General features: G+C 36.8%; 1 protein-coding gene across 1 annotated transcript in view; it reads left to right on the forward strand.

Moving 5' to 3' along the window:
• Nucleotides 1-16,724, forward strand: part of LOC134658794 (basement membrane-specific heparan sulfate proteoglycan core protein-like) — a 91,654-nt gene that overhangs the window by 59,326 nt on the left and 15,604 nt on the right. The window contains exons 7-8 of the mRNA XM_063514447.1: nucleotides 7,394-7,545; nucleotides 13,047-13,191. Of these exons, the coding sequence (XP_063370517.1) occupies nucleotides 7,394-7,545; nucleotides 13,047-13,191 (297 nt within the window). The remainder of the gene's footprint in view (nucleotides 1-7,393; nucleotides 7,546-13,046; nucleotides 13,192-16,724) is intronic.

Below are 16,724 nucleotides of genomic sequence, written 5' to 3' on the forward strand. Positions count from 1 at the left end.
ATACAAATAAAAAAGTTCATACGAAGACACGTCGTTGTTTTAGTCTGTTTCGAAAGTCGTAAGGAAAGGAAACCCAAAAAAGTTATTAATTATAATAAGTTTTTCGTGCAAAATAATTAACTCGTATGGGTACAGAAGAACATAGAACATGTATGTGTGGGATATGAATCATTAAGTACCTACTTATTTTAGTTTGCAGATAAACTACTACATATAAATCTACTGTGGCATAACGCTCGTGTACCTCAACAGGATGAAACCTGGCAGCTACAAGCAGATCGTAGATCATATTTCAACCCTAACAAGTTAGAGAAACTTTCCTGATTCTTTGATATAAAGCGGTTGTAGGTATTACAGTATTATCCTAAAGTTCGGACGGATTGCTAGCTTCTTCGAGTTGTGGGGAGTTTCAATTCTCACTATTCACGATGAGTTTTTACAAGCCTTTATTTTAACTTGCAATGTTTGTATTTCGTATGCACGTTCTGGTTAAATTTTGCAAGCTAAATTAGACCCACTGCCCGTTATTCGATTGAGCTGAAACTTCACATAGGTATCTATATACATATTATGTAAGTTTGGTGACAATGCAATATTAAGGTATCATCGAGCAGATCTGATGAGGGACACAGGAGTTGGCCATAGGAACTCTGTGATAAACAGCGAAACCTGATTGTGTTTGCATTAGTTATATAAGCTAGGTACACTTAATTACGTCCCCGTAAAAATTGGTATATGTTATTATTACGTATTATGTACTTACTTATTTGTACTTACAAGACTTTTCACCTCCAAATTGCCTTTATCCAGTCTGAGTGTACCGACACTCCAAATAAAAGCTGAAAATTCACTCAATTGCAAAAAACTCTCACACTATTTCTCTCTCAACCGTACAAGCTAATTAAAACCTTAAAACTAGGGCATTAGGTCGTGTTTTAATTAAGTCTAAATTCAGAACAGGGGTCAAAAACATGCTTAATTGTCTTAAGTGAGCTTTAAAAACCCTTTGTATTGCCGTCAGCTCACACCTTTTGTTTAAAACCAAAGGGGCACACAATGCACAACCCTATTATTAAACAAATTTATTCATGCAGCCAATTTTTTGAGATTAAATCTTATTGTGAGTGCGATAAGGTCTATTATTTTTTTTGTGCTAAATATGTTTGTATTTATTTGATTGTGATTGTAGTGGTTTAGTATGAAAAAAGAGGGCTTAATGGTGGAGTGCTCAGGGGTGTGCTTTTTTGTTTTAATGAAAGCATAAAGGTGTCGAATTGATTTTGTAGATTAGATTGTGGTTGTTGGTTTTAAAAAAAAAAGGTAACCACTTAAGCCTTTGGGCAGTATTTTTAGTGTTTTACGGAAGCTTCTATGTATTTTAAACCGGACCTTAAAGAATGCTTACTTATGCTTATTTCTGACGCATTATTAAGTCAACAAATCTACAGTAAAATTGAATTCATTTCTATACATTTTTTTGGCATATACATACTTAGTAGGTACAGTGAGCAGCAGAAGTTGCTAAGCGGGCGAGGTGTTTAAAATTACCTTGACACGCTCTTATTCTCTTAATAATAAAGTCGCGTCAAGATCATTCTGAACACCTTGCCCGCTTAGCAACTTCTGCTGCTGACTGTACTAAGACTGAATATTAGATTAAATAAAAGATGCTATAAGCTTGTATGAAAACAATATTTTATACAATTTAATCAAAATTTAATTAGATTAAGACAACAATATTTGAATTAAATACTAAGATCCAATTATAAAAATTATCATTAAGCAGCCACTTAGTATATTTTTTATTTGCAACCCGCTGTAATCTTCTATTGTTTTATCTGAGGCACAACCTACTTCAACTTAACTCAGACTCAAATAAACTATGCCTCTACACTCAAGAGTAATGTCACCATGTCGTGTCAAAAAGTCTTTACTCGCGCCATAAACCCGTTTTATACTGGCCATAAACAAAATGGTCGTTTGTAGCGCGCGACCTTATCGTAACGAGATACCTTTTTCAAGGCGGTTCCGTACAAGATAATAACAAGATTTTTGTCAAAAATATATTTTTCGCACATCCTATTCAGAGAAGAGCTTTTTCTTCCCCGCTAGGAGGGATTAAAGTGGCACTTTTCCTCCCTGCTAGGAGGGTTCAAAGTAACACTTTTCTGCTCTAGCACACTATTTTTACATTTTTTTGCACATGATTTTTTTAGCTTAAATAATCTGTTTAAGCATCAGATTGTGTCAACACTAAGATTTTTTTTTATTTTCCTCATAGTTTATGTGCAAAGCAGTATGTGTCACACAGTATCAAAAATATTTCGTCTTGGGCGTTAACACTTGAATCCCTCATTACGCTCAGGATTCAATGTACATCCTTGACGGAAATATATCATTTTGATCCCTTGTAACACAATCTACTATTTTTATACAAGCTTTTATCGCTGACTGTACTTTTCTTTCAACAGGCAACTATAGTTCGTTTTATTCAGCATTAGAAAAAAGGTAAACAATATTGAGGTGTCTTTTTATTGAAAAACCCTTTTGCAAAATAAGTCACGGCAAATATGTAACAATTATGAATCATATACGATTATTTACATTCTTTTACTTTCATAAGTGATAGTTAATGATTTTTAAAAAGCGTTTTTCAATTAAAAGACTCGTTAAGATCGCGTAGTCTTTTTGTAATGCTAAAAAACCGGCCAAGTGCGAGTCGGGCTCGCGCACGGGGGGTTCCGCACCATCAACAAAAAATAGAGCAAAACAAGCAAAAAAAACAAGCAAAAACGGTCACCCATCCAAGTACTGACCCCGCCCGACGTTGCTAACTTCGGTCAAAAATCACCTTTATTGTATGGAAGCCCCACTTAAATCTTTATTTTATTCTGTTTTTAGTAGGTATTTGTTGTTATAGCGGCAACAGAAATACATCATCTGTGAAAATTTCAACTGTCTAGCTATCACGGTTCGTGAGATACAGCCTGGTGACAGACGGACGGACGGACGGACGGACGGACGGACGGACGGACGGACGAACGGACGGACGGACAGCGGAGTCTTAGTAATAGGGTCCCGTTTTTACCCTTTGGGTACGGAACCCTAAAAACGAACTATAATAGGTACTCATCGAGACAATTCAAACAAATTGTGTTTGGCAATTCGTTTGCGTTGTTTTATCATAGAGTACCTGTGTCCATCATCAGATCAGCTCAATGGTAACATAGGTAATACTTATTTCATTGTCACCCTACATATGTATGTGAAGTTTGAGCTCAATCGAATAATAGGAGACGAGATCGCGGGCAAAAGCTAGTATATTATATTATTTGAACGAGTTTGAGGTTTTTAATTGCGTTTACATTTTAGATCAACATTTGGTATATTAAAATAGTAATTAATATCTGAGGTTATTAATTATAGCAAATATTTAGATGTTTACATGGTAATTATCTATAGGTAGTGTTTTGTGGGGTTTGATGGTAGATAATCCTGTAAACCGAAATTGTTTAAATTTAATTGTTTTCGTAATAGAAATAAACTTGAAACAATCCCATTGAACAGGCGCTTCAGTCCATTAATCAAAGCATTTTTGTATTTTCACCAAAACAGGATTTCCTGCCTCGTCATTTGATAAAGTTTCCGAACGGTCGGCTTTCAAACTCTCGAATTGAATTGAGCAGTGTGGTCTCATTAAGGATAATTTGCATTTTAGATTAAAAATTAAAGCCTCGCCGGCGGCAGATAATTGATTAAATTAATTTAATTTGATTAAAGTGCCAAAGTGGAGGTTTTGGGAACTACAGAAAAAGAAGCAGGCTTTAACTTTTTAATCGTGTCGAAATCAAATTAATACTTTATTCTTATATCACTAAGGTGTATATTCGGTTGTAGCGGATTTCACATGAAATGTTTTTTACACAGTCACATGATGCCCGGTTGATGGATTTTTGATATGCGTATGGAAATGACTTTTCATTATTATAATGGATGCGGGGTTTTTTTGGCAAGTAAAATACTTGGTACAAAATACGTTCGATGAGAACTGAAGCTGACTAAAGGTGACGTTCGGGTGACAACTTCAGCTGCATTACTGCTGCGAGTTTGTAACTGCCAAATTACTTGATAAAATGAGTGTGGTTTTGACGTTCTAATCGCGGCAGTTGCAGTGACGTCACTCCTTTTAAGCTTAGAATAAATTTTAAAAGTGGAAAAATTACTGTCTTGGTTGAGACTTGGGTTTGCTGGCTATGGATAAGGTATTGGTGGCTCAGATGGCAGAGCGCTGGAGTATCGATCCAGAGGCCGTGAGTTCGTCTCGGCCAAGACAGTAATTTATCCACTTTTAAAATTCATTCTAAGTTTAATAGCATCGTTCGCAGACGTTTCTGCTTGTTAAAAATTTACTCCTTTAATCAAAGAAATTTCCAGTGACAGACAGCGCCCGCGTCAAATCCGCAGCAGTAAAATCGCAACAGTAAAAGTGACGTTCGGATTTTGCGACGAGGCATTGAAACAACAGTAAATGCGAGTGTTTTCATGAGGTGTGACTAGAGCCAATCGCCGATCAGTTTATTATTCTTCGCATCTTGTGAGGTTACATTCAGACGTTCTGTTACGGAATGAACATCATAATCGTGACAGTAATTCGGCAGCGAACGTCACTTTACAAGGATATTGATGGATACAGAGGCGTCAACAACGACGCTACAACAGTATTATAGCTGCTGCCGGGCTAGCACATGATTGGCGCGACAGTATCTCGCGGCGAGATAGACTACCCGTCCCTCTTTTATTAACATAATTAGAAAAAGTTTTTGGCAAAAATTTCATTTTTGGTACAAGCTTTTATCGCTGACTGTACTTTTCTCATTCATCACAGAGTTCCTATGGCCACCTCCTGTCTCCATCATCAGATCAGCTCGATGGTACCATAATATTGCATTGTCACCCGACTTACATGTGTATGCAAAATTTCAGCTCAGTCGGAAACCGGGAAGATGATCAAATTTAACTTGCAAGATTTACAGACAACGGGACAGGTGAAACTAAATAAAAGCTTGTAAAAGACGGGTAGTGTATTTCGCCGCGAGATACTGTCGCGCCAATCATGTGCTAAGGGTACTGTTGACATCCGAACGTCACTTTAATGCAGCTACAGTTACCTTCCAAATGTCACCTTTACCAACACCAAAGGTTGTTTCACCAAAAGTAAAGTGTAAAGGCACACTTTACTTTTGGTGAAACAGCCCTAAATCAATGATGAATTATCAATTTTGTTCAAATCCTTTTTGAACACTTCGTCCGCTTAGCCTCTTACTGCTGACTGTACCTAGGTAAACAAGCACCAATTTGCCTCTGACCTATACCACCTATTGTACTGTCAGCATATTTTATTATCTTCTTTTATGACATAGTTTTATTGCCTTATTATTTTTGGCAACACATAATATTGTAACAGTCCCTTCTATTCTAGTCCGTTCTTTTGGCTAGAATTGTGACAGAATAGCAAGTTTAGGTACGAAACAAAATGCAATTAGGTAAAATAAATTCCATTTCAATGCCATATTGTAACCCTTCTCTACTTTATCAAAACAAAAACAGCTTAAAGACAGCTATCTACGATTTTATAAATATAAAATTAATAATAATGTGTTATAGCCAAAGAATACAAATACCAGTAACACAAGTGTTCGGTATTAAAACCTTCTCCGTTTAGTTATATTGATTTTCTACAAAAAAACATTGACATATTAAAAGAATGTGACTTTTCTATTTAGATTTGCACCAAAAACATGTATTCTTTATTAATAAATAAGAAATAACGATAGATACGTGTTTAAATATACAATACATAATTACATAAGACATAATCCACTTCATTTTTGGTCCTTCGAGCCGGATGTGAACCAGCGACCTTTAAAAAAATTACTCAAATAAAACAAAAGTTTTGGGTACAGTTTTATAATAATTATTTAAGTGAGCTGCAACCAAGAAGCAAGTGGCTGCAGAGAAGGACCAATTTAGATATTGGACAAATTGTTTTATTGAAAGACGAAGCTACTCCACCTGCTTGTTGGCCGCTGGGTAAAATAATATCTATTAATAAAAACACATCTGATAATTTAGTACGGTCAGTCCAAGTTACAACCCAGAAAGGTGTTTTCATTAGGCCAATAAACAAAATTATTTTGTTACCTATTAATTAGCTAGAATATTTTAGTTCATTTTGTGTTAAAAGGGCCGAGAATGTTCGGTATTAAAACCTTCTCCGTTTAGTTATATTGATTTTCTACAAAAAAACATTGACATATTAAAAGAATGTGACTTTTCTATTTAGATTTGCACCAAAAACATGTATTCTTTATTAATAAATAAGAAATAACGATAGATACGTGTTTAAATATACAATACATAAGACATAATCCACTTCAACAAGTCTCTTGCAATTTTGCAAAAAAAATCATCCAACACGTGTCTTTTGTAAGTATTAAAGTTATTATTAGTTATAAATTAAATCAAGTAAAACAGTACCTACCGGTAGGTCCACATACTCGGAGTATAGGTACTTAAATGTACTTACAACAAAAGTATTTATATACCGGTGAAATTAACGACACTGCTTACAAAACCTTTCGCTTTATTGAAAAATGACTCTTTTAATTAAGAAGATACGAAATCATCAATCTCAAAAGTTTAAGTCAAAAAAGTCACATGTCTTTCACTATTTTGTAGACTTAAGTCCTTTTTTAAAGAAGCGACGAAGTCCCATAAAGCGTATTTTTTGTTTTTTTTTTAAACCCGGTTTTTGCGGATGTGCGTGTTTGCCTTAAGGCGGTTTGCAATTTTACATTATTAAGGGCCTAGAGCAATTTCTGTACGTAATGTAACACATGTGTGAGAAATGTAGGTCATATTAGTCGTTCAATCAACGTCATTTAATACTTTGTCACAATCAGACAAAAAGTAGACTTGCACCAGGACAGATTGATTGAAATAAAGAATCTAGGTAATACCCATGATAAATCTTACAAATAATCTGCTATTTTATCTTTAAAATCACGTGAACCCGCCTCTACTAAGCCGCTTTCATACAATTGTACCACCCTGTTACGGCTGTTAGCCCTCCTGTCCCCATTTACCCCAGTTAACTGTAAAGTCCCTAATGTTCGTTCGGTTAATTCCAAATTGCGAATAGGACAGCGTTTGCAATCGATAAACTAAAATTTGCAAACATAACTCAACGCAATCTGCAAAAATTAACAGCAAAAATCTTTGTACTTAACGAACAACGCTAATACGTTTACCTACATTACGTTAAAAACTAATATTAGTTATATACTCGTATATCTGATTGTTTTCAAGAAATAATTCTCCCCTTTTTTTCCAGTGCGTCCCCTCTGGGTCCGACTGCAAGGCGGCAAGCGCCCTCTAGTGGCCGGGCAGAAGACTGAACTAATCTGCCAAGCTGTAGGCGCCAGGCCCAAACCTTCGATCACGTGGTGGCGAGGCGGTACCAAGCTTAAGAATGTCAGAGAAACTGTAAGTACATTATTTTATATAATTTTTGCTTTAGAAGCATTTCACCAAGATGACACTGCAAGATGGAAAGCGCCCTCTAGTGGCAGAAGACTGAACTAATCTGCCAAGATGTAGGCGCCGAGCCCAAACTCCATTCTTAGCAACTTGTGGAGTACCAATTGTGGAGGGGCGGCAAGCTTATTATGAATGTTATTTAGACTAATTTAGAGGAACTGCAACTGTGCAATATTTTCGAGCGATGGCGCCATAACCTTTGGCCTACACTCGGGTAGATGGTGCTTATTTCAATATTTAACAAATTAACACATCAATGAAAGAATAAGGGTCAAAGTCAAATGACGTTCTAACATTTTTAATATTTTGTCAAAAGATGACAGTAAATGTACTGGGGCTACGTAATTTACCTTGACAGTAACTGTCTATGACATTAATCAGTAATCACACAATATTATTAACTTACGTAAGTAACTAAGTATACCGTGTATATGTATAAATTTGTCATCAATTCACCAGGCCGATACAATTACAACCCCACCCAATCCTTTACAATATCCTTTCATACAATTCAAATTACCACTAATTGAAATAACGATCCTCCATATAAGCGCGCTTATTTTTCAAGCGGATGCCTAATAAACGAAATTGGACTTTATTGCAATATGTTTAAGTGCTATAAAATTGGGTAATTTTCAGATTTTGGTTCATTAAAGGTAATTATGAGAGTGCAGTTTTGTACGGTTTAATGCGGGATCGTATTTTATTGATGTTTTTAAATAAAATGTAGTTAAAGCGATCTCTATATAGTTTGGTAATTTACCTAATTTACCAGAATATTTAAACCAGACATTGCCTCAGTAAGTATGTAGACAGAGACACATAGCGAGAGCTACACAGATATAAATGACAAATTTATTCCTGTTTTGAATTATACGTAAGCCACCTTTTCACGTGATATTCAGAGAGTTGACCGCAAATAAAAACTTAAAACTCGATGACACCGCTGACAACTTCATTACTTTTAGAGCACTCCTGCAATCACTGAGCCTTGCCTGAGAACTCCAACTTCCAATAAAGGGGAAAACATTACTGTCAGGAATGTACAGGGCGGGAGGGCGCCTCCTGTCTAGGGCTAGGCATATCGTATAAAACAAATGAAACTTCACTTACAGGTAAGTTCGTTTAATTTTGTAATTATACGATACTGCCTAGCCCGAGACATATCATATAAATATTCACTTGAAGATGTTCAGAGGTTGGAGTTACGGGCAAAAAGATAAGAATGTTATTCTCCATAATTAACAGTATAATACCGTACCTACATTAGACTTAGATACAAGCGTTAATGGTATATTTAATCACTAGGTAAGGTTTATAAATAAACAAAAATCATATTTTAAATATAGATTCATAAAACATTTGAATGCCTAAACAGCACTGAATGCGGCGGCGTCACATTGCTAACAGATATAGCAAATATTTTCCGAATTGTACAGGATAAGTACTACTATTGTAATTCTACATCTCATTTTTAATTAAATATCAAAACAAACACCTAATTATAACTGAGTGTCAGTTGTTTCAACACTTTTAATTGGAAGTCGTACCTAACCTGCGACTAGTAAACCAATAAGATCTTCGAAGCTTGTGTGCGAAATATTCGATAATGGCCGGTTTTCGTTAAAGAAAAATAATAAAAATATCGTAAACATCGTTAGAATCTGTGCGGAAAGAGAAGAGTCGTAGAATGTATGGGATCCCATACATTTCAAGACTCTTCTCTTTCCGCACAGACTCTAGGACAGCAGGATCTAAGTCCCCTCCAGGTCAAAGAGGATTTTCGTTTAAGTTGTTGTGTTTAGTTATTTGGATTTGGCGGCAACATATGCCGAGCCGTGGGAAAAACTGAGATTCAAAAAATTGGACACGTGCTGGTAAGTAAGAGATTTCTCATGATAAATTTTTGAAGAGGGTGTAATTTCGACATTTGTATGGCAATTATTTATTTTTGGAAAATCTGATTTGTAATCAGAGCCCGTACCATGAGCATACCCCGCAACGGAGTTAGCAAAACCGTAGCATATGACAGTTTTGTGTCAGGGTTGGCGATTATGATGAACCATTTTGCTTTAACTTTATGGTATGTAAGATTTAGTAAAATTGATCGAGAAGCTTGTTGACCCTCTTCCGATATAACCCGGTTTAATTTACTGTCAAATAAAATAAATTAACAGGTCAATATCAATATTAGATGCGCTTTAATTCAATGTATCTGTTATTTTGTTTATAACATTACGTTTTTTTTCGCATTTCTTTCAAATATTAACATGGAATGTTCATTGCTTGAAAATATTGGTGTGTTTGAAAACAAAGAAAATTTTTTTTTTACTTTAGTTTATACGTAGTAGTGATAACCCTGACGTACAACTGCTACAGATTTGCTATCTCGGTTGCGAGGTATGACCATGAGTCACTGACAGTGTCAAAACTGACATTTACGCTATCGAGAACGTAATTTACTTTCTATACATCTCGTTTGCACAAATATGCGAGTACGAGCGAGATGCATAGAAAGTAAATTACGTTATCGACGGCGTTTATGTCAGTGCCAAACTGATGGTAGCCGTACAGGCTTTTAACAACAAAAAATATACTATACTATACGAGGCACCACTCTACTTTTATGTTATGGCATTATTTATTATTTTCGTGGCATTTGTAAGAGACCCTGACGACATTTATATGGTACCTTTCCGACATTTGTATGGCACTGTGTAGACATTTGTATGCCACATTCGACATTTAAATGGTAAAATTAGCCGTACAAATGTCTATAAAAATAGCCTTGGGACAGCAAAAAATGCTCATTTGAAAATTGTCCCATTGAATTTTCGCCTACAGTCGCTACTAATGTAATAAATTCAAAATTACATATCTCTATTTGTTCCCGTGACACATTTGATCCGCCGAAGCGAATGTATAGTTACCCATATGAAAGCTACTTAAGTTGATTGAATCCCGGGGAAGAACGTTATTACCACTTTATTAAGATGAAATTATCATAACACACACAGACAAAGGTAGGTAGCGGGCTGAAGCTAGTTTTGTACATACATAAGTGTATAGACGTGCTCTAACATGTTTAGATTGGATGCAGAACAACCATTTTGTTTGCACAATTGGTCGTCCCGTGTAATTGCCCCTAATAGTCGGCACAATGCGGACAGGACAATAGTTAACCATTATATTGATGTGCTGATAGCCACAGTGGCTTCCTCAACAGTAAGTAAGTACTGTCAATACATTTAAAAAAAAACTTTTTAAATATAGTCATTATGAAGCTTACAATGAGGAGATATATTATCTTAAAAAACACTAATATTGTAAATCTTCTATCGCTCTTAAAACTGGATTCTGAATTGAATTAGGTACCTATATGTATACGAAAAAGTTGCCAAATTTTAGTATTTTAAATCATTTTGCAATTATTTTCTCTGTTTTTAACAAAAAATCTATGTATACTGTGTATTTTAGACAAAATTAAATCAAGATTTCTTTACTACTACAATTGCCTTTGGTATCGCTTATACTCTAATAAATTACAAAAAACACCCCAATCTATTAATTCTCTCATACCATTCAAACAAAACGTGTATTCCAATATCTATGCTCATTGAAGTTATTACTAACCCCTATACCACCCTTTTATTTAAAAAAGTTATATCTCCTCACTAATACCTCAAATAATTACGACCTTTTTTAATTAAGCTTAATTCTATAAATGCTTTTTATAATAGACTTTCTCGACACGTGTTTTGTCCAATTAAAAAATAGGGGTCACGTTTTGAGTCTATTGATCTGTTTCCTTGTCTTTATACCACCATAATTAACGTACCTGCATTAAACTATAATTTGTGTGTTAAGTTTGTCCCTTTTCATGGTATTCATTGGTTTATAGACAAAAAATACGTATACGAGATACATAAATACTAAAATTGACCGTCATCATACTGATTATTTTATAGCCTGACCAGTAATATATGATAATTGTCAAGAGGGCGCTGTTATTCTCATGTATAGGGGACAATTCAGTGTAGTATGAAAAAATTAGTTCCAGTGAAATTCCGCAACATGGCGCACCCTCAATAGATCCTGGTTCACCTATACGTATGTACAGTAAAACGTTTAATTAGGCATTAAAACACTCGTGTGATCCTATTAAGAAATTCACTTCGTTCGTTTCTTAAACCCGCACCACTCGTATTTTAATGCCTTTCATTGTGTATCAGTCACATAAACTACTATAGTGTGCATTGTTCAAAGTCTTAATTTCTATATATTTTTAATTTCTGCCATTTAATGTTGTCCATTTCAAATGTTTGTAAAGTTTTCTTGAGACCTTACTGTTCAAACTTTACTGTGCCGCTGAGAGAAAGACGGTGTTCGCCTGACCACTGATTAGGTCTTGTCAAAGTCTAGTCTAGGTCCTAGAGCATGTTCCATTCAATGAACTACCTAGATCGTAACGCTATAAGTAACAATGAAATTGATAAAAGATTATTGTACTGTAATCATTTGAAGTACCTTTCTAACAATTTAATAACTAGGGCAGGTACAGACAGATCCAATTTTCCTTAACTTTTTTTTTTATCGTGGGCGGCACGAACTATATGGTTAATACTTTTGACGGATAGTCTGATACGCTACTTTTGACGCTGACTGTACTAAGGGTCGGTTGCAATAAACCGTCTGTCAACGTTAAAGCGTTCGCTTAATTTTATTGTATGGCTTCATAGATCTCTGTTGCGCACACAGCTGCGTGACGTTGATCGATCTGTTAACTGTGGTTGGGACAACTGGCCCTAAATCTTTTTTGATGGTAACGTCTTCTAAAAATAAGTATTTATAGTTGGTCAAACCAATTTGTCAGTCAGTAACAACCAGGAAAACTATACTCATCCTTTTGGGTGCTAGTACTAGTGTAAGACAAAGATAGTATGATTCTCTCTGTCTATGTTTGAAACAGGGATGTTGCGGATGCCGATTTTTTGACATCCGCGGACGCGAATGCGGATGCGGATTTTTAAAGGCTCACAGCCGCGGATGCGGATGCGGATGCGGATGTCAAGATAGTACCATAAAAAACGTCAAATATTACATTTTTGTAATTTTTATTTCAAAAAACCGGCCAAGTGCGAGTCGGACTCGTGTTCCAAGGGTTCCGTACATTAAGTCCCACTCACGCTTGACTGCTCATTTCTAATAGGTTTTTTTGGTTAATGACTAAATTAGTTAGCAGTCTAGCTAATTTAGTCATTAAGCTGAGACGCTGGGATGCTAAGACGTTCCTGTACCGACCTGTTCCACATCCGCATCCGCATTAAATCCGCATCGATTTTATGCGGATGCGGATGCGGATATTCGCAACATCCCTGTTTGATATAAGACAGTCCTTTGACAAACTATATTTGTTTTTCCCACTTAAAGCAAGTTTCTTCTTACAGACCTCGACCGATGGTAACATAACCAACAGCATCCTAACGTTCGAGCCAGCCATCGACGACGCAGGCAGAGTCCTGTCTTGCCGAGCGACCCAACCTTCCCTACCTCACTCTACCCATGAAGATGGTTGGAAGATGGAGATCCAACGTAAGTCTAGCATCAACCTTACTTAAGGGGCTACCTGCGGCACTAGTTTGCTGTGAAGGATCTTAGATATACGAAATCTACATATTTGGGTTCGTCTTTGACGTCTTGAAAAACGTGTCGGGGATTTTAATTTTAAACTAATAAACCAGTTTTGTGGCCTAAAATTGTTCAACTTTGATGCCAAATATCTCGAGACTATGAACTTTGAAGTACAGTCAGCAGCAAAAGTTGCTAAGCGGGCGAGGTGTTCAAAATTACCTGGACGCGCTCTTATTCTCTTAACAATAAAGTCGCGTCAAGATCATTGTTGCTGCTGACTGTACATATGGGATACTATATTGCTATTGGGGGAACCCCTTAAACTACTTTAGAGACAGTCAAACGGTTCAGGCAGTTTTCTGCCTTACATGGCGACCCAGCCTTCCCTACCCCACTCTACCCATGAAGATGGATGGAAGATGGAGATCCAACGTAAGTCCAGCATCAACCTTACTTAAACTAATTTAGAGACAGACAAATGGTTCAGGCAGTTCTGCCTTACATGGCGACCCAGCCTTCCCTACCCCACTTTACACATGAAGATGGATGGAAGATGGAGGTCCAACGTAAGTCCAGCATCAACCTAACATAAACTCATTTAGAGACAGTTAAATGGTTCAGGCAGTTCTGCCTTACATGGCGACCCAACCTTACCTACCCCACTCTACACATGAAGATGGATGGAAGATGGAGATCCAGCGTAAGTCCAGCATCAACCTTACTTAAACTCATTTAGAGGCAGACAAATGGTTCAGGCAGTTCTGCCTTACATGGCGACCCAGCCTTCCCTACCCCACTTTACACATGAAGATGGATGGAAGATGGAGGTCCAACGTAAGTCCAGCATCAACCTAACATAAACTCATTTAGAGACAGTTAAATGGTTCAGGCAGTTCTGCCTTACATGGCGACCCAACCTTACCTACCCCACTCTACACATGAAGATGGATGGAAGATGGAGATCCAGCGTAAGTCCAGCATCAACCTTACTTAAACTCATTTAGAGGCAGACAAATGGTTCAGGCAGTTCTGCCTTACATGGCGACCCAGCCTTCCCTACCTCACGCTACCCATGAAGATGGATGAAAGATGGAGATCCAACGTAAGTCCAGCATCAACCTTACTTAAGGGGCTACCTTTGGTTGTTATCGATTTTTGACAAGTTTTGAATCGTATCTCCTACTTTTGTACTACAGACAGAATTATAAGACAAACGGCTATCGGTTCTTCAATATTTTATCTCCATTTTTGTCGTGTGGAGTTTGAAAGAAATTAATGCTTATTTTTGTGTGATTTATTTAAACATTGTCTTAAAAAAACACTTTTTTCGTATCTAGTTTGCTGTGAAGGGTCTAAGATATACAAATTCTACATATTTGGGTTCGTCTTTGACGTCTCGAAAAACGTGTCGAGGATTTTAATTTTAAACTAATTTAACACAAAAGTTATGGCCAGAAAACCAGTTTTATGGCCTAAAATTGTTCAAATTTCATGCCAAATATCTAGAAGATTATGAACTTTGAAGTACATATGGGATACTATATTGCTATTGGGGGAGCCCCTTAAACTACTTTGGAGACAGTCAAATGGTTCAGGAACTTCTGCCTTACATGGCGACCCAGCCTTCTCAACCCCACTCTACCCATGAAGATGGATAAATAAATAAATAAATATTATAGGACATTTTTACACAAATTGACTAAGCCCCACGGTAAGCTCAAGAAAATGCTTACTTGTATGCTGTAGCACTGGACTAAAGGTCGGCAACGCGCATGTAACACCTCTGGAGTTGCAGGCGTCCATAGCCTACGGTGACTGCTTACCATCAGGCGGCCCGTATGCTTGTTTGCCACCTAAGTGGTATAAAAAAAAAAGTTGGGTGGTTTCAGGGTACAACACGGCATCCATTCCGATAAATGTCTGTGGTTTACACGTGCCATATTACTATATTACCTGTCACTTCCACAAAATGAATGACGGAACCAATTGGAACTGGAAGTCAATTAATGAGTTACCATTACGCACAGTAATTGGAGGCAGGCTCCTGATATTACTCTAATCTATTAGTCATTCGAAAATCGCGTAACCGACAGCTTTAGGTTGCATTCTATGTACAGGCGGTAGCGGTAGCGGTACGAATATATGAATGATTTTTGTTGGAAGTTGTAAAATGGCAAAAAAATAAAAGCACTCTTGATGACTCAGCTTCCAAAAGTTTGTAAGTAATTATTTTTCGATATTTACTTTTATAACAATCAAAAAATTTAAAAAATGTAAACTGATGGCTATGGTTAATATACATACAATTGTGTAAAAATCCATATTTAATGTCAATACCCAGGCACGAAAATGGGGACCATGCGGTAGCCCTAGGTATATCAAAACCTAGTAAGGGCTTCAGATAAAATTTTAAACCTGGGGCCCGTTTCTCAAAAGCTTGTAACTTGTAATACTAGCGGATGTCACTTTTTGACAGCTTTTGTTAGAAAGGGACTTCCACTTGTATTACAAGTTACAAGCTTTTGAGATACGGGCCCAGAGCGTAAATACTTACATTTAAAAGGTGGCAAATAAAAAAAAAAACTAAGTAAGGAGTATAAAACCTAAATATATTGTAAAATATGTATGTTGATTGATACATTTAACGGTTATGCTCTGGTTTCCTAGGATAGCGGTGCCGTCATATAGCGTCCGTCTCCGTACGAATACTACGACATCCATATTTAGCCGTATTATTTAGTATGGAGACGGCCGCTATTTGACGGCATCGCTATCCTAGGAAAACCGATCTTTACTAATCTGCCTATTCACGTACAACTTTTTATTAAAATCTTTCATGAGTCTGACACATTTGATGTTTTACGCTCTCGTGCACGAACTAACTTTGGTTTTAAGCCCTTACTAGTTTATGATATAGGGCAGCCGTACGTTAGCACAGGGCGGACACGCCATACATCAAAAATGATTTGCGTTTATATGTGTGCGCGACACGTCTGTACACGCGTCATTGAATTTCTGACGGAATCCTGACGGAATCTCAGTAGAGCGACATACGCACACATTCATGTCGCGGCCTGTCGCGGGCGAGTTAATCCGAATCGGGGCGAGGCGGTGCGTGTCCGTTCTGTATGATAATACTATTACTTATTCTGTGACGTTAGTGTGGAATATCGGTCGTCCACTATAGCCTTAAACCAAAATCAGCCTCGTATGCCACGCTTTGATCTAAATAGTGGCAGAGTATAAAGCCAATTAGCAAGCCAGATTTGGCCAAGAATAGACATTGAAAGCATCCTTGTAAGCACTATTGCCGCCTAGATTACCTTCTGTGCTTTGACGTAACGCTCAAATTGAAACGACTCAAGTCTCAAAAATTTACTCTAAATTCATCCTTATTACATTACTCGTAAGCTCCATAATGACTTGTTCGAAATTTTAGGTAGTTATTTACGTAGGTCGACGCAAGGAAATCGATATCAAACGCCAATGTAAAG

This window comes from Cydia amplana, chromosome 23 (assembly GCF_948474715.1).
Source record: "Cydia amplana chromosome 23, ilCydAmpl1.1, whole genome shotgun sequence".
NCBI lineage: Eukaryota > Metazoa > Arthropoda > Insecta > Lepidoptera > Tortricidae > Cydia > Cydia amplana.